General features: G+C 44.2%; 5 protein-coding genes across 5 annotated transcripts; 2 read left to right on the top strand and 3 right to left on the bottom strand.

Moving 5' to 3' along the window:
• Positions 1–30: 30 nt before the first annotated feature.
• LOC103991543 (galactoside 2-alpha-L-fucosyltransferase-like) lies at positions 31–2363 on the top strand. Its single transcript, XM_009411034.3, has 2 exons — positions 31–314; positions 843–2363. Exons 1-2 carry the CDS (start codon positions 161–163, stop codon positions 2282–2284), a joined length of 1596 nt encoding a protein of 531 aa, XP_009409309.2. The 5' UTR covers positions 31–160; the 3' UTR covers positions 2285–2363.
• Positions 2364–2467: 104 nt separating this feature from the next.
• Positions 2468–5852, bottom strand: LOC135617139 (protein WEAK CHLOROPLAST MOVEMENT UNDER BLUE LIGHT 1-like). Its single transcript, XM_065117080.1, has 3 exons — positions 5538–5852; positions 4558–5045; positions 2468–4421 (listed from the first exon to the last, which is right to left on the bottom strand). Exons 2-3 carry the CDS (start codon positions 5008–5010, stop codon positions 2673–2675), a joined length of 2202 nt encoding a protein of 733 aa, XP_064973152.1. The 5' UTR covers positions 5011–5045; positions 5538–5852; the 3' UTR covers positions 2468–2672.
• Positions 5853–5999: 147 nt separating this feature from the next.
• LOC103991544 (photosystem I chlorophyll a/b-binding protein 5, chloroplastic) lies at positions 6000–7687 on the bottom strand. The gene is made up of 6 exons (XM_009411035.3): positions 7395–7687; positions 7172–7304; positions 6810–6922; positions 6592–6696; positions 6354–6442; positions 6000–6279 (listed from the first exon to the last, which is right to left on the bottom strand). Exons 1-6 carry the CDS (start codon positions 7628–7630, stop codon positions 6137–6139), a joined length of 819 nt encoding a protein of 272 aa, XP_009409310.2. The 5' UTR covers positions 7631–7687; the 3' UTR covers positions 6000–6136.
• Positions 7688–9579: 1892 nt separating this feature from the next.
• LOC103991545 (uncharacterized) lies at positions 9580–11087 on the bottom strand. Its single transcript, XM_009411036.3, has one exon. It carries the CDS (start codon positions 10996–10998, stop codon positions 9784–9786), a length of 1215 nt encoding a protein of 404 aa, XP_009409311.1. The 5' UTR covers positions 10999–11087; the 3' UTR covers positions 9580–9783.
• Positions 11088–22972: 11885 nt separating this feature from the next.
• LOC135617140 (heat stress transcription factor B-4c-like) lies at positions 22973–24440 on the top strand. Its single transcript, XM_065117082.1, has 2 exons — positions 22973–23379; positions 23485–24440. The coding sequence occupies exons 1-2, from the start codon at positions 23107–23109 to the stop codon at positions 24268–24270; spliced, it is 1059 nt and encodes a 352-aa protein (XP_064973154.1). The 5' UTR covers positions 22973–23106; the 3' UTR covers positions 24271–24440.
• The last annotated feature ends 1334 nt before the right edge of the window (positions 24441–25774 follow it).

Here is a 25774-nt window from a genome sequence, read left to right on the forward strand (position 1 = left end):
CCTGATCATTTGTCCTACAAACTAGTTGGATGGGGCAGTCTCGTCTTCGGATTCTGGAAAGAGACGTGCTGTGAAGTCGTCCGCCCGTCGAAGAGGTGACAAATAAAGCAGATCCGAAGGCAGCCTCGCGACGAGCCACCGGGAGGTGAATCGTGGCGCCATGTTCGAAGAAAGAACTCTTGGCTACGCACTCGCAAGGTCACTCTTCGTCTTCCCCTTCCTCGCGCTTGCCCTGCTTCTCATTGTACTGTCGGGAGCCCATCGCAGTTTGTCGCCTGATCTCCTCCTCTCAAGCTATGCGGTACCGGGCGAAGGTGAGCCTCTTCGATTCTGCAGATCTCGACGGGGATCTTTCCCTTTACATATCGTTCTTTCTGGGTGAAGAATGGACGAGAAAGACACGCTCTTCATGCATGTCTTTCTGGGTGAAGATTCAACCCACTCGTGTTGAATCTGTTTGTGTGGCTTCGGAAAGTGATATGATTTCTTAGCTTTGGCTGATTAATCCAACTGGGAGACGTAAAAAATGGAAGGCATAAGAGTTTCGCATCTAAATGTATCATTCAGTCTTGGATCAGATTCCTTCCATCATTGTTCATTCTAGTTGAATTTTTGGGTCATTAAGCTTGATTTTAAGTTAACTACTTGTTGTATACGACACGTTATACAAATATAGAATATAATTGGCCTTGTTTGGATGTTGACCCGTATAAGCACCCTATAATATGTCAGATTACTATTATTTGACCAGATTCCTCATCCTCGTTTAGCAATTCCGCCTCTCTCATCCTTCACCCGACGTGATGACATTTTTGTTGCGTACTCTGTTCATCATTCCGCAGTCACCAACAGGAGCTGTTCTGCTGGATCTTCCACTGCTGAACCACCAAAGGACGAGCTTCTCGGAGATCTCTTGTCCGTCGCATTCGACGGCGCTTCCTGCCTGAGCCGCCACCAGTCCGCATGGTACCGGAGGAAACCATCAAACCACACTCCTTCGCCCTACCTCATCCGAAGGCTTCGAAGGTACGAAGCCCTCCACAAGAAATGTGGTCCGAACACCGAGCTCTACAGGAAGGCCGTCGAACAGTTGGTGTCCGACACCGGCACAGCAGCCGCGGAGTGCAACTACGTGGTGTGGGTGCCATCCGACGGCTTAGGCAACAGGATCATAAGTATCGCCTCCGCCTTCCTCTACGCTCTGCTCAACGACAAGGTCTTACTGCTCCACCTCACCGATGACATGGGCGACCTCTTCTGCGAGCCATTTCCTGAGACGTCGTGGGTTCTCCCTTCCGATTTCCCCGTCAGGTACAGCTGGGTCTTGGAGAAGGATCACGGCTATGGAAATTTGCTCAAGAACAAGCTGCTTAGCAACGATATGGACACCGCAAACGCTTCGTTGCCGGCGTTTCTCTATCTCCACCTGGTACATTCCAACGACGAATTCGATAAGATGTTCTACTGCGAAGAGGGTCAGCAGCTACTCCGCAAGTTCTCTTGGTTGCTGCTGAGATCGAACCAGTACTTCGCGCCCGCTTTCTTTCTCGTCCCGGAGTTCGACACGGAACTGAGTCTTCTCTTCCCGGAGAAGACGGCCGTCTTCCACCATCTGGGAACGTATCTTTTCCATCCATCCAACACCGTCTGGGGCTACATAACGAGGTACTATGAAGCTTATCTTGCCAATGCAAAATCAAGGTTGGGAATCCAGATCAGACTGTTCGGAAAGGCTGACTTCGATAGCCACTCAGACTACATCATCGACTGCGCACTGACCAAAAGGTTATTGCCCAACGTTAATCTAACGGATACTGCTCTTCCAACCATCACCGGAGCGAAGCCGAGATCAGTTCTTGTGACCAGTTTGCGCAGTGGGTACTTTGAGAAGCTCAGGAACATGTACTACGAGCACGCGACGACCACCGGAGAAGTGATCAGCGTCCACCAACCAAGCCATGAAGAGAAGCAGCATTCGGAGAAGCTCAACCACAACATGAAAGCTTTTGCAGAGATTTACCTGTTGAGCCTGAGCGACGCACTGATCACCAGCCCATTCTCTACCTTCGGGTATGTGGCGCAGGGGCTGGGCGGTTTGAGGCCGTGGCTTCTGGTGAGGCCGGATGACCATGATCTTTGCCTCCACTCCATGTCGATGGAGCCCTGCTTCCATTTTCCTCCGTCTTACGACTGCAAAGCAAGAAAGAAAGTCGATATAGGATCGGTGGCCCCGTACCTGAGACACTGCGAAGATTTCCCCCGTGGTGTGAGGTTGTTTGATTAGGCGAACACTACTACTGCATGTTTGTAATCAAGCATTCAACAGATTCATATGGCCCAAACTTTGGTCCATTACTACTAAGATCAACTTTGTGTCATATAGTTTTCCTTGGTTTATAGTTCGATTAGTAGCAGAAAGTCCATCAACACTGAACAACATAAATGATGAAAGAACTCATTTAGGTTCTTAGGGAATTAAAAGGATTATTCTGAAAGCTTATAAACGTTTACATTGGAAATGACGATATGAATCAATCAAAGGAAAAAAAAATTAAAACACCATGCTCCGTGAGTTGTAGACCGCAGAAGTCCCAGCAGCCACAGCAGGATTACTTGTGGTTCTGCATGGTATAACGCAGAGAATTATACGGACACTGCAAGACGCGCTTCTCTTACTTCAAGGACTGAACCTTCTTCCTCGCCAAGAACATGACTATCCGTGCGAAGAACAACCTCTTCCTCCGTCTTGGCTCGGGTACGGCATTGGTTGTCTTTGACCGCCCCATACAGGACCTGGGAGTGAAGCTCTCTTCGATTGCAGCATCTAAGTCGCTCTCGGAGCTCTCCGATTCTCCAATGGCACCACCAAGATCAGAAAAGTCAGACAAGCTTCGCGTGCCGGTCGGTTTCCTCGGTTGTCCATGCTCGCCTCTCCATGTCTGCATCTCCTGCTCTGCATCCAGTTTCACTTCGTTGGCCTTCTCCACCACCTCTAGTGCGGCTTTCAGTGCTTTCTTCCTTTCTTCGATCGTCTTGTTTGCCTCCTCCAGTTCTTGTAATCTCCTCGACTCGGACTCCTTGGCTGCATCGATTTGCTCGGTGGCTGAAATCAGTCGCTTGTTAGCAAGCTCCTTTGATTCGTCAACGTTCTTGCGAAGTCTCCGGTACACTTCGAGTGGCAACGTTACTCTGTTCGACGGGTCCTCGCACTCCATTCTCGCTTGTTCACTCTCTTTCGATGCTTCGACTTCTGAGCTAGCCAACTTTTCCGAGGCTTCAGCTGCCTCAATCTCCTTAAGAGTGGCGTCTAATCTCATCTCCACTCTGCTGGCTCCTGCCTTGGCCACTTCTGCTTCTTCCTCTGCCTTCCTTAGCTCCTCGCGTGCCGAGGCAGCTGCTAATTTGGCTTGCTCTGCTTCCGCATTTGCTTGTTCTAGTGCCTTCGGTATTTCCACCTTTTCTCTGGCCTCCTTCTCCCTCCTCAGAACCAGTTGCAACTCATTGTTGATGCTTTCGAGTTCAGCTTCAAGAGACGAGACTACTGCGGATGTCAAAGCTTCCTTCTGTCTCTCCGTCGTCAGGGCTTCTTTCTCCCTTTCTAGCTCAGACGTGAGTGAAGAAATCGCATCTCTCAAGCATTTGATGCTATCATTAGTCTTCTCAATGTTAGTCCTCACTTCCTCAAGTTCATCTCCGGTCGTGGATGATGCTACTTGAATGTGCGAAGCTACTTCAGCTTTTAGACTGGCTAGCAATGTTGAAGCTCTATCTAATTTTGACTTCACATCATTCGTCGATAGGACTTGCTCACTAGCTTGCCGTAGTTCTCCTTCAGCTTGCTTCATCAACATTTCCCAGATCAAATTTTCTAGTTCCAAGCTCAAGGCTGCACCGTTTATTCGTTCTTCCGCTACAAGACGTGCGGAATGAGCTGACTCGAGCAATTCCTTGGTCGTGATCAGATCGAGGGTCAGATCCTGAATGGTCTTCTCGATCTGCTTCGATGCAGAAATAGAATCTGCCGCTCTCCCGATCGCGATGTCTCTTTCCAGAACCAGTGCAACATACCGTCTTTGCATGGACTCCAGCTCCTGTTTGACCGATTTCAATTCTGCAGTCTCGCTCGCATGTCGTTCTTTGGCTAACTCCATTTGTTCCATGGCTGCGGCGCTTGCATTGTCAGCGATTCTCTGCTCCATTTCTTTCAACCTTAGATTAGCGAGCTCGCAGTCTTGCTTTGCTTGTGCCTCCTCAGCCTCTGCTGTCTCCAATTGAAGTTTTAGCTCTTCCACGAGTCCTATCACCCGATCTCGTTCCTTCAGCGCTCGTCCTTCCAGCGTCTTGGCATCTTCATATTGTTTTTGATACCGTAGAACTTCATCTTGTACTTTCTTGAGTTCAAGTTGGACACTCTTTTGCCTCTGTGTATATAAAAGATCTACTTAGTAACGAGGTCCTATACTTCACACAGCATGTAATTACTCTTCTTTCAACAGGAAAATGACAGGATTCATGCGAAAATTAACAGCAAAATTAACCCAGAAAAGTAAGATTTACCTCGACGGTCTTGGAGTCTTCAGTTTTTCCGTCGGCAATACCTCGAAACTTCGTCACGGCCGCCCGAACAGACTCGAAAGGTGCTGCAGTGTCAACCAGCCTTCTGTTCACGTCATCTTGTTTCTCAATTTTGGGTGTTCCGAGCTCTTTTGATTCGTCGAAAGAATGAGGCGTCAGAATGCGTTGCAATTTTGGTGAGTCGAAGTTGGCGTCCTCAAGCTCGGCTCCCGGTTTTTTCTCCGGCACAACCAGTCCTTTTTGGTCGATGATTGGTGGAGCGTTGGGAACATCAACGAGAAACAAGGCGTCGTCATCCTTCTCTGATTCTCCATGGTGATGACTGCCGTCCTCGATGATAGGGAATGTCATGGATTCTAGATCAGAGGAACCTTCGGACGACGAAAACGAATTAGCACGGGAAGAGCTTTCTTCGATTATATGTGCTTCCTCCATGAATGGATGTATATATAATTCCCTGGCTACTTCCTCTGCGAGATAAATAGAAGATCAAGAAGCAAATGATTGAGACGTGAAAACGCTACAAAGAACAACTACTCTTCTGAAGCATCTCATTGGTCATGTGATTCACATTCATAGGAAGGGAGAAAAAGGAAGGTTCGATGCAGAAATCATAATCCAAAGAGTCAAAATCAAATCAAAATCCGTAAAATAGTGGATAAAAAATCAAGCTTGCCAATGAGATTAAGGCCGGCCAAAGAATAAATGTTTAGCATCAGATTATCTATTATGGCAACACATTGTCCAAGAACATAAAGGTGAGAAACTTGCAGAGAATCATGCATATCTTCCTAAGCTCAAAAACTAATTGAAAGAAACATCATAGAAGCCATTTCCTATATCAAACGAGATAGGAAAGAGAGAAGAATACAATGGAGAAATTGAATCCGAAAAGAAAATCTCTGCTGAATCGATCGATACGTTAACGAAGAATGATACTGAAGGAAACAAAGAGAACTTACATTATTAGATAGTTCTCCTCTTCTTTTCTGATTCCCCTTTCAAGACTTGGAGGATGCAATGGTTTCGGAGGGAACAGAAAAGAAGGGGGAGGAGAGGAGGAAATAATGTCCAGAATTGGCACCGCTCTCGTAAAGAACCCTATTCTGGAAACTCTCTCTGCCCTCTGAGCCATCAATTTTTTATCTTTTTGTTGCTTGTTCTTATCAGCCTCTGCTTTCTCGAACAAATTTTGATGTGTTCGTTTATAGGTGACCTTAATTAGTCCGTTCCTATGAAGACTCTGCCACCTCATCAGTGCTAATAATATGTTGTTTCTTTTATTCCCTAAAATATTGAAAAACATCATAAATTCTTCTCTCTCTCTCTTAATAATAGAAGCTCATCGTTGACCCAAAAGTAACCCAAATAGGCACCACTCCTTGGGGAGGAAACCTCGAGTATCCAAGACATCAATACAGTCATAGCAGTAAGAAGATGATCGTTTAGGTTTGGTGAACTCAAGAAATAATAACATGATGAATGACAGTGCCATGGAATCAATCAGTGGGATTCTTATACGACCCAAGCTTGCATGAAGGGCCACATCAAACATCTTTTCTCAAGAAGCAGAGTCAAAAACGTTGTGGATGATGGTGTTCTTGAATGGATCCGCGAGGTGTGATGTGAGGTTGTCGATTGGTCCGACGTGAGTGACGTTCGCTTGCACAAAGAAGCCCACCATCGCAACCATCGCTAGCCTCCCTGTGGCAGCAAATCCCCGTCAGTAGCTCCACATCTCGTACTCGGAAGCAAACAGAATTGCGGATCACCATTACCGTTCTTGATCTCTTTCAGCTTCAGTTCACTGGCATTCTCAATATCTTTGGCCAGTCCCAGAGGGTTGAACAGTGGTCCACCTGGATAGCTTTCTCAAAGACCGATCAAATAAGCTTATAGCTAGAACTTCTACTTCAAACGATGCAATAGAAACAGACGTGTGAAACAAGCACGAATGACACTTAATTACAAGGTATAATAGCAGCTGCTCGAGGAATCAGAGATTTCGACACTCACCCAGGTTGTAAGCCTTCCAGTGCGGCTTCCAACCCCAGAAAGCTGCCTTCTTGGGCTTGTGATCCAGGTTTAATAAAATCCATATACCGTTTGGTCTCAACAAATCTGCATCATAATGAGGACGGAACATGAGATCTGAAAACAATAGATGGCTATTGATTTATATGTCGTGATCACAGAAGAAAATGTTCTTTTGTTTATTTGTCAGTGAATCTTACCCCATCAAGAGGAGTTGGACAACGAAGAGTGCCTCTGTACTGGCGAACTCGAACTTTACGGCACCTGCTTCGAACCATACTGGAATGTTGCCGAATCCTGTCACGCGTAGTAGCTAGAAGCAGCACGTCATGGATTAGAATGCAAACCTTAGACATTTGCAGTATTTATCGCCTATTGCAAAATGCTGTTATTAGTGTCCCACAGTCAGCTAAACATGACACAGTGATACACCCCCAAACCACAGACCCGCAGAAGACTCCTCCATAAACTAATCCATCCAAACAAACCTCAATTTGATTGTGCAAAACCTATAGCAACGAAACAATCTGAAGTGCACAGGTGCAGAGGGCGAGTTGCATACATCTGTGACCAGAATGCCGGCGACGCCAGCCATCGCGAACCGACAGTGCACAAGCTCGGCCTGGACGTACCATTTCAAGCTCTGTGGATCCTCACCGAGCCCCAACGGATCGAAACCGAAGTCTCCGACGAGCCTGAACCACGAATTTGATCACGTAGAGCTACGGAGGAGCTGCTCAAATGAAAACCCAGAGAGCAGGCAGGGAAGGAGCATGAGAACAGACGTGCCATCGAGATGGGGAGGCGGGTCGAGGCCGGGGAGCCACGTCGCGCGCTGCAGCTGGGCTCGGGCGAGGAGCCGAGTCGCCACTGGTCGCGGTGGTGGACGGGAGGAGAAGGTGGAATGAAATGGGCCTCTTTTTCTCCCTCCGGCTGGGAAGTTGAGGGAAGAGCTTGCGAAGGCGTGAGGAGCCTCGCCGGCGTGGATTCCGGCGACTGTGGTCGAGACTGCGAATGCCATGGCTTTTTTTTTGCGGCGTCCAAAAGCTGACTCCTATCTGTTTCTTATGTTTCCCGCGGCTGCTGTTAGAGCAACGAACGGATAAGAGAGGGCTGTTCATTGGTCTCAATGCATCCGAAAGGTAGCCATGCAATCTTGCAATTAAGAAAGGAGAAATTATTTATGGATATATGTTAATTAAAGTAATTTAATTTCGGTATTTATCTTTCTAAATCCAAACTAGCCAAGTTACTGATCGAAGTTTACGTATACACATGATTGACAATTTGCTGGGACCTCAAACCGGCCGGTGTCATGAGGTCTTCACCCTCTTCGCATGGTTTTATCCTGGGAATTGAAGATAAGCATGCATGGAGGAGTTGGAATGGGTGGGCCTTCGCATTAGGTGACAGAAGTAACCAGTGGGAGTCCGAAGCAGTGTCCTACCCTCATCTTGCTTTTATCCTCGAGACCATAAAGAAAAAGAAAAAGCTTCTCTTCTCTCCCAGAAGCATCATTACGTACAGAAGGTAAAATGCCTCCGTTCGACTTTATCTCAGGCCTTGGAGAAGGTATCATGTTGCAGCCCCGCACGGGCACACATCTCCCCTTTAATTTTATCAGCAACCATCCAAAAGTAACTTGGCATCTTCCTTTGTCTCTGATCGGGTTTGTTTTGCCTGTCTGATGGTGAAATCTCTCTTTCCCACTTCCAATGCATAGTGGATGTGAATAAGCTTTGCTACTCCACAGATTCCAATCTCCATCCGCTCCTTTTCATGCCGTGTACTATAATTTGGTTATACGGGTCGCTGATGATGTCCCTGCCCTATCGCACCTTTCCTAGGGCTGCTGTAGCCTTCGTGCATGCTCTCCTATCCTTCGGAAGCGGTCTTACTGCCTCCTTAGGGTCCTCGGCATCCACAGCAGGAGGAATGGAGACGGAGGAGATGAGGAGCACGCTCGAGAGGCACTGCAGAAGAGGGAGAGGCCACCTCTCCCAATCGTTATCTGTTTCAGTACATGTTAAAAGCTTCTCGATAGGAAGTACAAGAGTACGGTCATTCCAAAAGACAACAGTGTTGCCCCTACATTCATGAAATCATCTCCACGGACCCAGGAGACCACTCTGTGGCAGCACAGTGCATGGCTTGCTTGATAATTCCCATCCAACATGGTTCAACTGGAATTCGATGTCATCTACATGTCCAACTGGCCGGGCCAAATAGTGTTAGCTCCCGGCCAACAAATCCAAAGAGCCTATGATTCATTCTACTTGCAATAAAGAAACTTTTAGTACATCGGCCTTGTACAGCAGCCAACACTGTTGAAGCAAAGCAAGAGCTTTTGATTCGGGCGTGAGCACACCCAACCACCCATGACCCAACAACATGAAGTCTCGCTGTCATGTCTCTCTCTCTCTCTCTCTCTCTACCTCCCTCCCTCCCTAGTGTCTCTTTGTTTAGTTCACGGACAGCGTGCCACTGCGCTCCCATCCACTTCGAGTATCCTCCACAGCTTCCAAAGCTGTCACCCCAACAAAGAAAACAGGTGCATCAGAAAACACAGGAGGAGAGGGAAAAGGAAAGCAGCGGCAGCCACACGCACGCTTTTGCACAAAGTGGGGTTTCCTTGGGGGCTCCGCCTTTTGGAGATGAGGCGATCCCCGCGCGTGTGGTTGCCTTTGCCAGCCACGACAAGTAAAACAAGTGCAGACTACCACCGAGCAGAGCACACCATCTTCCTAACAAAATTGAGTTCATGAATTCCCTTCCCAACAACATTATGTTTCGTATATGGTGTGCTGATGGATTGGGATTTTCATAGAAACATATATAATAGATATGGAAGTATATACGAATTTCGTTTTCTCTCATGAGATGGAGCGAGTGATCAGCGTCTGGAGATTATATATACCTCGAGGAGGACACAAGAAAACAGCAACGAGTAATGTTGTAGCATTTGTAACATACTCCGTAACGTGAAACATTTTATTGTCCACTTACGATCACATACACAGCTGACATATGTATATTGAGTACGCTATACCCCCTTTCACTCTCTTGTATATCGCCCTCCCGAACTTTATACTAAATTGAACGTTGCAAAAGCCACTCGAGAAACAGAACAAAAAGAAAAGAAGCAGACGCGCTTTTGTATCTGGACACCGCCACTCAGGATCGGGCCACCGCCTCCGCGAGCTTCGCGAGCTTAAGGGCGATCCCTGGGGGTAGTTTCACTGGTGGGCGGTGGTCCTTCCCACGCCGCCGCCGGAGATCTAGCCCCAGCGCGTCGGAGACCTCGTCGGTGGTCCAGCCAGCCCGGCGGAGCGAGTCGGAGCACCTATCCGCCTTCACAAGCAGCGCGTCCAGCACCGCATCTGCGTCGACCAGTTCGGCCGTTGCGGCAAGCTCGTCGCCGCCGGCGAAGACCCGCGATGCCGGAACGTGAACCATCTCCCTGACTTCCGATTCGCCCCACCCACCTTGCCTCAGGACTGATCCGACGCGGTCCAGGTAGCTTCCGACCCAGTCCGGCAACCTCGGTGACCGGATCTCCACGAACCGCTTCGGATCCGGCGGAGGCGATGACGAGGACGTGGAAGCTGTCTCCGAAGCAGAGGAAGAGAACGAGGAGGAGGAGGACGACGACGAAGAAGAAGAGCTACGGCGGCGGTGGTCGGAGGCAGCGTCGCTCCAGAATTCGATCCAGCGAGGGCTCATGCCGGCGGCGGAGGCGGCGTCCAGACTCCGGAGGGGCGAGGAGGGCTCCGGGTGCCCGAGAACGGCTGAGTGGCGCTGGAAGAAGTCGGTAAGGTCGAGGGCACAGCAGAAAACGCGGGCGTCGTCGACATAGAAAACAGGGTTCCCGGCGAGGGACGGGGAGCAGGGGAGGTAGCAGCGGCCGAAGAGGGGAAGGAGGAGCGGGGCGTGGCGGAGAGCGGCACGGGCGCGGCGAAGGGCGCGAGCGGCGTCGGCTGGCCGGTGGCCCCAGGAGCGGGGCCAGAGGGCACCGCGGGCGACCTGGACGGCGGCAGCGGCTAGGGGGAGGCGCAGGAGGAGGGTGGGTCGGGGGGCGCGCCAGTCCGGAAAGCCAGGGCCGGAGGGAAGAGCGAGGGCGAGGAGGGCACGGAGGTCGGGCGGGAAGGAGAAGGCGAGGTCGGCCTCGAGCCGGGCGAGCTCCGGCTCGGAGAGGCCGGGGCGGAAGGTGACGGAAGCGGCGCGGAGGTGGGAGAGGACGGCCTCGGCGAGGGGGCGGAGGGAGAGGAGGCCGAGGCGGCGGAAGGAGGAGGAGGCGCGGGGGCTGGCGGCGGCGCGGGCCGAGAGGCGGCGGAGGCCTGCGGCGTTGGCCGGGGTCAGGGTTGGCACCCAACGGTCGACGTCCGCCATTGTTGCTCGGGTGAGCACCAAATGGCGATACTTTAGTGTAGGCTTCTGAAGGGGGCGCAGGTGGAGGAAGCCAGAGTAGTTAGTGTGGCGTTATATAGGCTCAGCAGGAGGAGGGCAAGGAAGCAGCGAGTGCAGGAGTGACTTGGTAGTTTGGGACCATGAATGGGTTCCAACGACACGATAAGACATGTTCCCACGGAAACGCCCTTTGCTTTGGGAGCGGCGCTCCCATAGCAAATCCGTTTCCCACTCCAGATGCTATTATTGTGCAGGAATATCACATTTTAAACATTGAAAATTTGAGATCTTATATGTCATCAGACGCAGTGGATAATGATAAATATATGAACGGTAAATTACATCATTACTCCAATTATTAAATAAATTTTTAATTAACTCTCTAAGCCGTAATTGGAGATGTTCAAATTGAATTAAAAATCTAAATTGGACTCAAAATCAAACTAGAGCGCAATCAATCGAAAATTGATTCGATTCGAATTGATTCATTAATATTTTAATTTTGAAGACTATAAATATATAAGAGTATTCTTAAGTTTTTATTGGATCAAATTCGATTAATCAAATCGACCGAAAGGCCCCTTAGTGATGTTAGCATAATTTCAATGTCATAATTTTATAAATAATGTGAGCTCAATTTTATAAATATTATCCTATCGATACAATTGGACCAAAATTTCGATTCAATTCAATTGAGCTGATTAATGTATGTATATATATACATATAATCGATTAATCAGTTTTGAATAAATTCGATTAAGTATATATGAAACAATTTTGGTTTAATTTAGCTTACTTTTTAACTAAACAGAATTGATTTTTGGAATAAAAAAATCAGTTCAAATCGATTTAACCTTAACGGGTTGGTTCAAATGGATTTAAGCACCCCTAGCCCTAGTAACATTGGACTTCCACATGGCCTCTAACTAGTACTTCTATCAAGGTTTTCCAACACCAATTTTCTTCTATAAAGCGTGATGCAAATTTGACTTAGCTAAGTATGCAAAAGTCGGTAGATAAATAAGTGATATTTAGGAAATGAATTAGAATTTGCGACCTCTAATTGGTGTAATTTATGCTATGAATGATTGAACTAGAAACAAGTCAACGGTTCGTATCTTTTCAGATACCCTCGAAAGTCAACCCCCAACTTAGCACCTCTCCTCTGCCATCACCACCCATGTATGTGTATATATATATTGAAATCTCGACCTTGCAAAAGACTGCAAAGAATAAGGCACTAGGCCTTGATTTGGATCGGTGTGAAGCACAACCTTAGACTATTGAATTGGTTCCTATATCGATATTTAAATCAAATTTCGATGTACAGTAAGTAGGGAAGAAGTGGATACCATTCGAAGAGACTGACTCAAGTTGAGGGAGAGAGAATAAAATGTCATATGTCAATACTCATCATTATGGCTTTTGCAGCTGCGATGCTTCGTTAATGGCTCGATTTTATATGTTGAACTCGTTAATGGTTCCAACTAAAATGAAAACAATAGCATCATATACTAATGTTGATGTTTGATGTTGACATTAAATGTCTGCCGCATGTCAAGCACCCATCAATATGTTGTCTCCCCTTAGTTCCTAAAAGAGTGACAGCCAAGTAAGTAAAATGTTATAGTAATCGAAGCACACAAACAGTAGGATTCCAACTCAACTCACGTGTTAAAGCATGACTCGTAGAAGAGCTTAGCTTGTGGGAGATTACTCAGTTGCACTCATATAGTTAACAGCATCGCATTAACTATATCCCATGCCAGCTTGAAATAATTTTTAATGCGACTAATGACCTCAAGCTCTTCAAAATGAACCGTCGACAAAACAAATAAAATGTACTCCATAGATTCTCCACCATCAGAATTGAGGCACTGAAAAAGATGTCTGGAAAATGTTGTGGCCAGGTAAAACGAGTTGGTGGAAACAGGCTGCAATCTTCCCGAGATGACACCTGACAAACTTGCTTGCTCTCTCTCTCTCTCTCTCTCTCTCTCTCTCATGTTAAAGCAAAGACGGGCTTCGATACTCTCGCTTAGGCGATCCTACAGAGAAGAATGGGCTGTGCTACAGGAAAGCCGAGGAATTTGAGCTTTGTGGTGGCCATATATCGACCGAACATGCATGCAACAAACATAGAACCTACTAAAACGATCGACAGCAACTTCTCATTCTAAGAAGAAGCGGTCATCAATTCCATGCAGCTACTGATGTCCGCTTACAAATAGCGAGAGACGGAGGTTTGCACCGGTTGTAAGTGAGGCCAACAGCATCATTTCACTTTGTTCCTCGGAGAAGATCAAGTTACCCCCGGCTTGTGGCGTCAGAACTTTAGCATCTCGCAGTAAAGCTTGCAGATTCTCGATTGTCTTCTTCCACTTTCTTCGCAGTCGGGTAATTAAACGTCTCATGAAGCTTTTGAAGGTTGAAGAAAACATCACTTGGTTTCTTTTTCTTCTTTTCCTCGAACGTGTTATGGGCAGCGCTATAATTTAATGGGAGTCGAAAGGCTTTTCCAAGTTTACTTCATAGACATTCAACACCATTCGTTTGTCCTTGTTCTACTTACTTCTGCGAGGATAGGAGAACATGAAGCCTATATCCCTACTAAAGGTGCAGTGGAGTAGGGGCATCATCAGCACCCCATTACAAACCAAATTATGTTAGCATCCAAGAAAAGGTGTGGATGGAGATGGGGGTGTCTGAGGAGTGAGTACCAGGGACTGTTCACATCGAACAAGCCTTACGAATGGGAAAGAGAGACTTCACCATCGGACAGAGAAAACAAAACCTGATCAAAGACAAAGGAAGATGCCGAGTTACCTTTAGGGGGGCTACTGATAAATTAAAAGGGAGGGTTGTGCGTTCGTGCGGAGATGCAACATGATGCCTTCTCCAAGGCACAATATAAAGTTGAACCGACGCATTTTGCTTGTCTGATGATGCCTCATGGGAGAGAAGAGAAGCCTTTACTTTTTCCTTGTGTTGTAGGATAAAGCATGATGACAGGAGGACACTGGGAAAGACTCCCACTGGTTACTCTTGTCGCCTGGGCCACTGCTTCGATAGGCGGCAGCAAATGTTCACTGATTCCGAGTCCAAGGATTACAGTATGTGAGCGAGCAGCGTCCTCAGCAGCTCAAGCTCACCTAAACATGGATCAGCAGCTCTCTTTTTTGGTTCACAGGAACCTCGACAGAAAGAAATCTTGCAGGTTCCACGGATACCAGCACATAGATCTCATGATAAGTACGAGAGAGAGAGAGAGAGAGAGAGAGAGAGATCAGATCTTTATTTATGAACCCTCTAACACTGCCGATTCTCTCATGCTTTGCTCCATCATTCATACATACCTTTCTCATCATGCTTGCTTGCTCTCCAAGTCTGATTAATACGAAGCGATAGATTGGTCGAACACTTCAATTTATTAGAATCAAAATAAAATTCTTCCTTAAATTAATTCAAATTAAAGCCTGAGTTGACCGAGTGTTTACATTCTCCCTCCATTAAAGTTTGGAGATTCATAACACATGTTTAAGGGTTCCCTTTCCTAGTTAAAATTCTTATTCTTCAATTAATTTGGGCACACTAAACAATATGGTTTATAGTAAAGCATCTACAAATATTTACCCATCCTAACACAAGCAGGCTTTGCACTTATTACCCACTTTAGACGTCGACATTGATTGCCTTTATTGGGCCGTTATCACTGTGATCCACTGGGCTTTATGTGTTGGATTTGTCTTGCCAGATTGATTGTCTACTATACCATCCAACTGATACCAATTAAATACAAAAATGAAGGCATAAAAAATTGAGAATATCTATCCAATCATGTAGTGGTTCTAAATAGTACTGTGTTATATGTATTCAGCTATTTATTGATGAGGGAGAAAAGGTTAGAAAGATATTTTTGCCCCCCTTTTTTTTTATCTGACTTAAAACCACTGAATCCAATAGTGGGAAACAGTCCCTCCTTTTCTTCTTTCTAAAGTTTTGATTTGATTGGCAAAATGGAGGAGACAGAATTATGTCATCAGCACCCGATCGAACCTGCAGGCTTCGGTCCATCCGTGATGTGAAGTGTGATTGAGACATCACTCGATCCATCAGTAAGTTCTTTTGCAGCCATCCATGCCGGAATAGCAAGACAACTCGTTCGACTCACTAGCAAGACTATCTATCTCACTGCCATTGTGGGGGATGATGAGTCGGAGATGGGATCTTTCCAAGGCCCAATGTCACTGAGGGAGAGAAAAGCCTCCACACAGCTCGGAGAGCCACAATAGCGTGAGGAAATCCCAACCTCTCTCTCTCTCTCTCTCACTCCCAAGGATCATTGATGATGGAAATGAGAGTGTAATCAACTTCTCTTTATCGTACTTTACATACGTCTAATGTAGTCTGGGATTTATGAACTTATGTTTGAGCTTGACATGGTCACATTCACTTAGCAGATGTTGTGGTAATGTCGGAAAGTCTTTGTTATAACAACGAATGATAAATCAATCTCGTGCATTAGCATTTTGATAAAACTTTTACGGATCAACATAAGATTAATGTGATTCAATAACTCTCATCTACATTTACCGAAGAAAATTAAAATTTTCAATACATAAAGATCAAGATCCTTGGGTTATCCTGCACGATTTTTTTTTATCCTCCTATATAAATCTTGAAAAAAAAATTTCTATCCTTTTTAGAAACATTATCGAAAAACTCTTAGAAGCATCAAAAAATATTTTCTTTATATCTTTATCTCTCATCAAAACCTTAAAACCGAATGTGTATTTATAGTAAAAGATATTTATTTATCAAAAAATAAATTTAAATATAATTAATATTTTAACCAAATATTTAACAATCCTATTCATTTTTATTGTCGACCACAAAGTTGTGAGATTGAACTAAGAATAAATACGTTTTATCCTCCCGAGTCAATAAAGGTTGATGGAAAGACTTGGGACGTGCCGTTATGAGAAGAGGTGACATTTTGGAGAGGCGATCCAATACATAAATAAGCAGTTTCACAGGACCATCCATACATGCAAAAGCTCCCTACTTTGATCCAAAGGGAAGGGGGCTGGTGATGGGATCATCTCGAGTGACAGAATAAAAAGAAGAGAAGACGAGAACAAGGTGGAGAGAGCATGTGATGGGAACAGCCTTTGTGTCCCCTCGGCATCAGAGCCCACAGCATCTCGACTGTTATTTCCTTCTTCTTTTCTGCATAACCTACTAGCCTCTTAATGCTGGATCTGACACCACAGTGGTCGCCAAATGTTCCAATCATCTCACTGTTTATATCTCGGAGAACACCCAAAAGATTATGCTAACCAAACTCTGAAACGAGCAAGTTCTTAATCACACATGATCTCTCGACGTCTGAATCTTTCATCGTGATCACGAGAAGTATGAACCGTATGAGAAGGATCGTTCCCATCACAAACAAACAGAAGAGAACCGCATCAAACAGATCCTTCTGCTTTGATGCCACTCCGTCCTCCTGACAATGAAAGACGAGAACCATCGGAGCGACTTTTGATCTCGTGACCATCCATTATTCGGCTCTCCCTCCGCGCGCGCGCGGCTTCAGATACCAAACACGCAGAGTGGGCATCTAACGATGCAGACACGACACAAACTATATAGAAAACTGGTGCAGATCTCGTGTTCCGCGCCCGGGCAGGGAGCAGAGGCGAGTGGGGAAGAAGGCAGGGATGAGAACCTGTGAAGGACTCCGTGGCGGAAAAGATATCCCTGGTGGGATTCCATCCACTCCCACCTACTGTGAGTCCACAGCCACCACGACAACAGAGCCATCATCCTTCTACATCAGCCTTTTCAGCACAGTCCAAACTCATCCTCCTCCTTTCGATTGATGCTTTCTACCACCTTGTTTGCGTTTGTTCTTTCTAGTAATCTCTGTCACTCACTGTGTCTTGCAGCACACACACAGATAGATAGATAGATAGAGAGAGAGAGAGAGAGAGAGAGAGGCGGGAAGGCAATTTTGTTGGGTTCTAGAAATCTTCTCTTCTATCTCACAGTGACGACAGAGACGATGAGTGTCGTAGTATACTGTCGTGTTTGGAGACTCTGTACATGGAACTTCACATTCTATTGGAACATGTAGGGATAGATTAGTCCCACAGGTTAATAATTATATGCTAATATAATCTTGTTATTAACATGATAAGATAATATAATAACTAAACTATACGTAAAATAAAGACAAAATATTTAAATCTAGCAAAAAAAAAACTATATTTAAGTTTATTGAACATTCTAACCTTTGGAAATGAGAATCGGTATACGATCGGATCAGAACATCACATCAACGTTTTGAGCTTTATATTCTAATTGAATATAGTAGAGGGGAATGATGTAGCCAAGCATATGCTGCCAACGGGATGTCAGATACATAAATGTACTACCTGCAGCTGCGGTGCTGTAGATGCAAATACCGCAGATGACAGTAGGAAGAATGCATGAACCAACCCTTTCCAAAACCACTATTCTTGTGCATTCAATCTCATCCGCGCTGTAGTACTGAGCCTGAAGCGAGACAGTAAGGATGCATGAGCATGAGCCCTTAAAAGGTCACTTTCGCTTGTCAGAGATCTGTGGAACATTTACATACATCTCATCGACAGGCTACTGCGGGGAAGAAAGCACACATGAGGCAGAACAGTCGGATGGATACACGCAATGACAAAAGGGACGCATGAGCCGTTTGGAAATGGCGCCCTTCCATTCCTCGAGTGCGCAAGATACGTGCATACGTCTACGTCTCGTTGATACAGCTCTCGAAAAAGGAATCCATAGGAAGCATCCATCGGGAGATGGAGCTCCTCTGCCATCCCCCCCACCCGCCCAGCTTCGCCCGCTCGGCATCTGTCTTCGCATCGTAATCAATGCTCACTGGCGATCCAGCCACAGCCACTTGTGTCTGCTGCCCCCACCGATCCGTGGCGTCCGGTGCGCCGAATCCCTGCCAGCATCATCGGAGGCGTTCGTGGTCATCGAAGCGGATGCCGATCCCTGTCCTGTTGGGCACGAAAGCGGAGGAGCGGCTTCCCCTGTGGCTTTGGTGCATGAAAATTCGTGCAACCTTTTTCGTCTGTCGCCGTGATGCCATCATCTGAGACCGAATCGGATGAGTTGATCGGAAATCGTAAACATTATCGTGATACTTAACATATTTGAGCTTCAAATAAATCGAAGTTTTTCTTCAAAAAAGAAGAAAAAATACAACCGGTGCTCAAAGCATTAGCACTCAACGAGACATAAGTGGATCAAACCAATGATCCGACTGAAACCAAAAAAAAAAGGAAAAGTTTTGGTTGATCTATTGCAACCCATCAACACAATGATTTTTCCTCCTCTACAACATAAGAGATATTGAAATAATAAGCGATCAGGGGACGATAGTAACTTTAGAAATAATAAAAATAATCATCAATTGCAACATGAATTTATTTATTTATTTATTTATTTATTTATTTATTTATATTGAATCTATTGAATGAAAAAGTAACTTGCAACAATAACTAGTTTTTAATGAATCGAAAATAATACATGAATGCCTTTCAAAAGCGTATACAGAAGGAAATTCATGTTTGTCGGGAAGGAAGTGAAGAAAATTTTAAAATTAAAATAATAAATTAGAGATTAATAAATTTAAAATATATTCAAAAATTGATGCAAGATGTATGGTAATTTAATAACATCTATTTATATTTATTGATAAAATCAAACTTTTTAATTTATCATATCGATTATAAGATTCTTGGGTTATCCTCGCTCGAGCAAAAATTTATCATAACAACTCTTCTCCTCTTAACCCTTTGTATATCGGATTAAGAATATCTTCTTTACACATCCTAAAGAGAAACTAAAAAACGTCTAAAATATCTTCTTTCTGTCTCTACCTTTCACCACGACCTTGAAAATCAATATATATTCATAATAACAAATCATAATTTTCTAGTGACTCTTTCTACTTTAATCTCTAATCTAAATTTAAATTCATTAAGAAGTTTAAATTTAATTAGAACTTCTTCAAATAGTTTGAACCTTATAAAATGCTGCTTGTCAATCTTAACAATTTTCACCTTGTTCAGTATTTTCTTACTTTGTGCTTCTTTCAATTATTGGCTTAAAGAATTGACCATAGCTACACAAATTGAATCAATTCATGACCCCATAAATGATTTTAACAAATTTGTCAATACATCTTGCATTGCTGGAATTGAATCAATGATGATATTTGATTATGGGGAGAAACTTTCATCTCAACCTCTTACTACTAGTGTAATTTTTTTTCTTATAATTATTTGTATCCTGAAAACCATAAATATTATTTTTTTTTATTTTTTTACACTATAAATGAAGCTCACTATAATAGGTACTTACCGTTCGTTGCGTATGCAACCTGTCTTCAGCCCTTTGAAATCTTCACTATACTTTCTTCCATATGGTAGATACCTTGATGCAATCTCCTTTTTATCGCCATAACCCTAATATCTAAAAAAAACTCAAAAATAAATTCTTTTGCATCATTGGAACATAAGCTACTATTCCATCAAATGTTTTGATCTTCACCTTATCGACATCAATGATTGCCATCGGCAAATCGTCACCCATATTTAAATTTACTAGTTATCTTGTCATTCAGTAAATTGAAATAATCATTTCAAACACAAACATGAGTAACACAAGCCTTTTGAAAAGATAAATAAATAATTCAATTTTATTATTATATATCATAAGAGAACACCCATATTATCTAAAGATACTACTCATGATCTTGATTTGTCATGTTGAGATTCACTCCACAAAGATATGTTAATATCTCATAGTTCATATTTGTCATTTTTCCTAATAACATGAGATAGTAAATCTTCTTCTACTTATTTCGTAGTTATTGTATCATTTCCATATAATAATGTCTTACAAAATTGTTATAAGAGTTGGCGAAAAATATAAGAAGTAACAACACATTATCATTTTCATCAATCTTCATATCAACTTTCTTCATTTGATATGAATATATTTAGATGCTAAACTAAGTCTTTGTCTTCCTCTAACATTTTTAGATATAATTTGTTAATTAAGCTCTTAGCCAGATAATTTTTTTTAATTTATCCCAAATAATCATGGCATAGTCATCATCAATATCATTATTGATAATACACTTACTTTGCCTCAAGCTCTTTCTAATTTTTATTGTTTATCTTTTTTAGCTTATTTGTTTATTCTTTTAATGTTCTTGTTAGGTTTTACTAAATAAGAAGATTTTCGTCATACTTCTCTCATAGGGTGATACTATTATTTCTATTAAATTTTTTGATATTAAAGTCAACAAATACAACTAATGATTTTTTGTTGAATATTGGATCACTAGATGTTTTGAACTATAATACACTTAGATAGAAAGAGAGAGAAAAAATTGAAATCAAAAGAATAAACTCAAAGATCAATAAATAAGGAGCACACTAAAAAATTGATACAAAATGTAACGTGGTTTGATAGCTTTTACCTATATCAACAAAAAAACAATATAGATTCTTTAATATATGAGATCGATTATAAGACATTCACACTCAATTATGACTCTCCCTATATACCCTTTCACATAAACCTAATAAACTCAAAGATTACAAACAAGGGAATATATTAGAAAATTGATGCTAGATATAATGTGGTTTGACAACTCTTACCTATATCCATGAAGAAAACTAAAATTTTCAATATATGATATCAATTATTAGATATTTGAGTTATCCTCGCTCATTCACAACTTTCGACATCTTAGAAAAAAAAATCCAAAAATGCTCAAAATATCTTTCTATATCTCTTTCTCCCAATTAAAACTTTGAGACTTTATTTATAAGAATAAACCCTAATTAGAACTCTTTCTATTTGAATTACTAATTTAAATCTAAATTTTGTCAAGAAATTTAAATTTAATTAGAACTCCATTAAACCTCATAAAATACTTATCATCCTTAACTATCTTGATTGTCATTAGCTTATTATAGTAATTGCTATTTCTTTCCCAGAAATAATCCATGAAACATAATACCTTTATTAGCTTGTAAAGACTTCAATAAAACACCCTCTTGTGATCTAATATCATCTTTATAAAACATAAAAAAAAGAAGAAAAAAAAAAAGACAACCACACGAGGAGATAATTTCCAGTTTCAGTCATAACAATGAAAAAAGCATTCCATCATCGCCGGTCCTCTGAATAAATCATGAATATTAAATTTTAAGAATAATGAATGAAGTTGCATTTGGCACGTTTATGGTACTCCTTGATTTTGGACATCTACAAAGAATATGAATGATGATAAAAGATGACGATGAACTGAATTATAGAAAGATTCTTGCAGTAAGTTTTGTTTGATTTCTTTTCTTTTTTCAAAATGATCTAATTTGTGTCATCGCAAATAAAGACATTCTTATTCATCAGGATATTATACATATTGATCGTACACCTTGGACTAATTATGTATCGGTCGTTGCGTTATCTATATACAACCCTTAAGCAATGAGGCATCGAAGAACTAATGGTATTAATATGCATATATCAATAAGATAGAGATTGATAGTGATTATACAAACATGAAGAACAGTGTACGTAAATAATTCTATAGATTATGGTCGATTCATGACTAACCTAATTTGATAAAAACCAAATTTTACTAAATATAGAAGTACGTTGGTTTGTCATCATAACATTCTCTATCGCTATCGAAATGGGAGTTTGTGAGATGAACTCATTAATGGCTTCATGGAGATCACATCGATGACCTGTTCGTAACAATCATCATCGAGATATTAAGATGACAGTTTATTAATGTCTCTGGAAAAGGAAGCATACTAAGGATCGATGTGTTTTTGGTAACCCATTAATACTTGTGCTGCTGCAAGCGCAGAGGAGATGGGTGGGACCCGCGTCATGTTAACTGGTCTGTGGAGCGTAACGTGGCGCGTTTGACCATGGAAAAGAGAGTCGTCCTTTTCCTTGGCCACCCAATCACCAAAATTCTCGCCCTATGCGCTCTGTGTCGTCGTCGCCCTTCTCGATGCATTAACGCTGACGACGGCAGAGGAAACGCTGGTAAAGACGGCCTACTCTACAGTTGTTGAACTCGCACCAGTACGGCACCACAATTCTCTATCTTCTCTTTTTCTCTTTCTTTTGGCGATGAGTTCACGTCACCTGCGCCAGGTTTCCACCGCATGAAATTTGTCAATGCGACGGCGGTTGTGCAAGCAAAGCTTGCTGTTTACATGGATTTATGAATTAATGGCGACGAGAAGAGAAATATAGTCTGTCTTTCTGATGACGACCTCTGTATGTCTAAGACAATCCTCGATATAACCATCGGCAAATCTTTCCATGCATTTTCCATTCCATGCCTGTCCTGCCAGTGGAAGTAATGGATGGATGAGGCAGCAGCAGCAGCAGCAGCAGCAGCTGCAGCTCGAGAGTCATGTATACGTTCCGAGAATCATCACTTCGTTCATTAGGCACAGTGATTGGAGGCAATGATGACCTTGGTTGCAGGAAAGATATCAATGGCTTGACGGAATACCTTCACTGCAGGGTATAGAAAAGAGGAACAGAGACGCCAGGACGACGACCCATGGTCAGTGCATGCCCTTGCTGACAGGGGAACTCATTGCCAATCATGTTCATATATATATATATATATTGATAACACATAAAGCTTAAATTTTCTCTGGAACAAAAATATTACATTGATGTGTAAGTTGATGAAACAGTTGAAAGGTATAGTGATGGTAATGATTTGTCGAGTAGATGATGAGAAGGGAACAGAGGAATGAAGCAAAAGATGGAAAGGAGGGAGTCACGGGTTTACCTTGAAAGTTGAAACGAAAACCTCCAAGTCCATATAACATTTCCTCTTTGCTTACCCCCCAACACCGACCGACACATATTCTCCCCCTCACACCTCGAGGCTATGAAGTATGGATTAAAGCCCCTCGCCAATTAAAACTCCACCTACACACTCCCACTCCCACACCGTCCGCTGTAGTCTGCAGTAAAATGGAGAGGTGTTGGGGAGGAGGAGGAGGAGGAGCAGCAGCAGCAGGAGTGGCGGCGGCGGTGTCGGAGCCGCACAAGCCAGTCCCGGCGCCCTTCCTGACGAAGACGTATCAGCTGGTGGACGACCCCGCCACGGACCATATCGTCTCCTGGGGTGACGACCGTGTCTCCACCTTCGTGGTGTGGCGCCCTTCTGAGTTCGCCCGGGACGTCCTCCCCAACTACTTCAAGCACAACAACTTCTCCAGCTTCGTCCGCCAGCTCAATACCTATGTACGTGTTGTCCTCTTCCCCGACTCTCTGTCCTCGTTTCGTCGTTTGTAGTGCTTGTGACTGAACTCTCCTTTTTTTACTTTGGTGGCGACGACGGTGGCACAGGGGTTCCGGAAGGTGGTGCCGGAGAGATGGGAGTTCGCGAACGAGTTCTTTAGGAAAGGCGAGAAGGAGCTCTTGTGCGAGATCCACCGCCGCAAGACCTGCTCTTCCTCTTCTTCCTCGTTTCCATTGGCTTCGTCTCTTCCCTTGTTCCCTCCCTTCCACCACTTGGAAGACTACCGCCTGGCCTCCCCACACTGGCAGGACGCCTCCTCGTCGCGCTTCCTCCTTCTCGGCGGCAATGATGTTAATTCTACTAATGCTATTCGGATCGGCGGCGGCTGCGGAGGAGGAGGGCAGCCGACTGCGGCGGCGTTGTTGGAGGAGAACGAGAGGTTGCGGCGGAGCAACGCGGCCCTGCTGTCGGAGTTGTTCCACATGCGGAAGCTTTATAACGACATCATCTACTTTGTGCAGAACCACGTCCGCCCCGTCGCCCCCAGCTCCGCCGCAGCTTCTGCCAACTTCTTCCTGTCCTCAGCTTATCAACGGAGAGGGTGTCACAACTCCGGCAGTCCCACCTCCAGCAGCTCGCTCACCATTGCCGAGGATCCATCGCCTTCTCCACTCGACAACGCAACAAATGACAAGGACATTGGCTGCAACGAAGAGAGCAGCAGTGCGAGACCCAAGCTCTTTGGGGTGTCACTTCACGGCTGTTCTAGCAGCAGCAACAAGCGAGGATTTCATCTCCACGAGCCAACCTCGCCCTTCACCAGACCGCGTTTGGTGTTAGACAAGGACGACTTAAGTCTCAATCTAACGCCATCTTCTCCCCCTGCCTGTTAACACACCCATCCCATCCCTTCTCTCATCATCTACTGCTCCAGACTCCTTGTCGTTGTTTCTCTTTCCAGCTTCGCTAATTTTGTAGTTGCCTTGTTAGTTGCTGTCGAGAATTAATGTAAATAATCCGATCTAATGGACTTGGTGTACTTTTCACGTCACTGTATACGAGTCGAGTCCATGAAAGCAACTTATTCTTCTTGACCTCTGAAAAGAAGCGAGTGAAGTGTATGAGGGAGACAGTCTCCTCCGAGTTGGTCAAGCAGAGCATGACGCCATGGAACAAAAAAATAAATCCAGGAAAAAGCAGTCTAAATCGGCGATCCAATCCAGAAACCTGGAGCATGGATGGGCAGCCGTAGAGAAGTGTAAGCAGCAGCAGAAAGAAGAGAACGGTGTCTTCTTCTCCTTCTTCTTCTTCTTCTTGCTCAAAACTACTGGGAACGTGATCGTTGTCAGAGATTCCCCGTCCTCGTGCTGCCATGCAGACAGACTGCACGCTGACCCACTTGCTTCTCCACATAAAATGACAAGGAACAAAGCAACAAGAACGCGCAGGGAGAACACGGTGTGGCCCATGCAACGATCGATGGCTGTGATGATTTTGAGGCCGCTGCCATGAAGAGGACGATGCACGATGCACACACAACGTGCTACTATTTCTACGCTTCTAAAGCCATATATTTCGGATAATTCCCTTCTTTTCCCATGCTCCAGTTGAACCTTCTAGCGATGCAATGAATCATCACTATGGTTGAGATCACATACTCTGTCGGGCAGTGTGAAGTTGGAGGCTGTCCTTGCTGGAGCAGCAACACGCCATTGCCTCTTTTTCTACCACCTTTAAGGTTTTGATGATACCGCGAGTCTTTCTTTGTGGGCTCGTTGGGTTCGCTTTCTTCCTCTTTTACCTTTCTCTTGCCCCGAGCTCCAATTACGGGGGCCATTGACCCGGGAATGCCTTGTGCCGGAAACGCAATACCTGTCGCCAACCCGCTTTATCGTATGTTGTAAAGGGACTAAGGGGTGATTAAAGTTGACCAGATTAAAGATTGGGAGTGGACTCCATGTAGGCTGGCGGCCTTCTCGGTGCCATGGATGCCCAAAAGAAAAAGAAAAGGAAAGGGAACTTATAGGGAGACCGAATGATGTCAAACGAGAAAGAAGAAGTAAAAGCACATGCGAAGGCCTTAACACGCAGCACTCATCTACGATGCCTGGAGTCACGTCAGGGTTCCAGTCCAACGTATCATGTTCAACAAATATTGAGACCGCGTCACGTGGAGCGAGAGGGTGAGTTCTGTGCGCACGAGAACAAAGATGTTCTTCCTGTCATTTCACCTTGTCGATACGGTCAGTATGAAGCTGGCAAAGTAGTACCTTTGCCTTATGCATTGCATTACAGACCAACGAATCATTGGAAACATCACAAGTAAACTCTCGTTCGAGATTTACTCATACCATCATCTACTGTAAGAAGGCATACATATAACGAATCTGTGTCCTG

Source organism: Musa acuminata, chromosome BXJ2-7 (assembly GCF_036884655.1).
Source record: "Musa acuminata AAA Group cultivar baxijiao chromosome BXJ2-7, Cavendish_Baxijiao_AAA, whole genome shotgun sequence".
Classification (NCBI taxonomy): domain Eukaryota; kingdom Viridiplantae; phylum Streptophyta; class Magnoliopsida; order Zingiberales; family Musaceae; genus Musa; species Musa acuminata.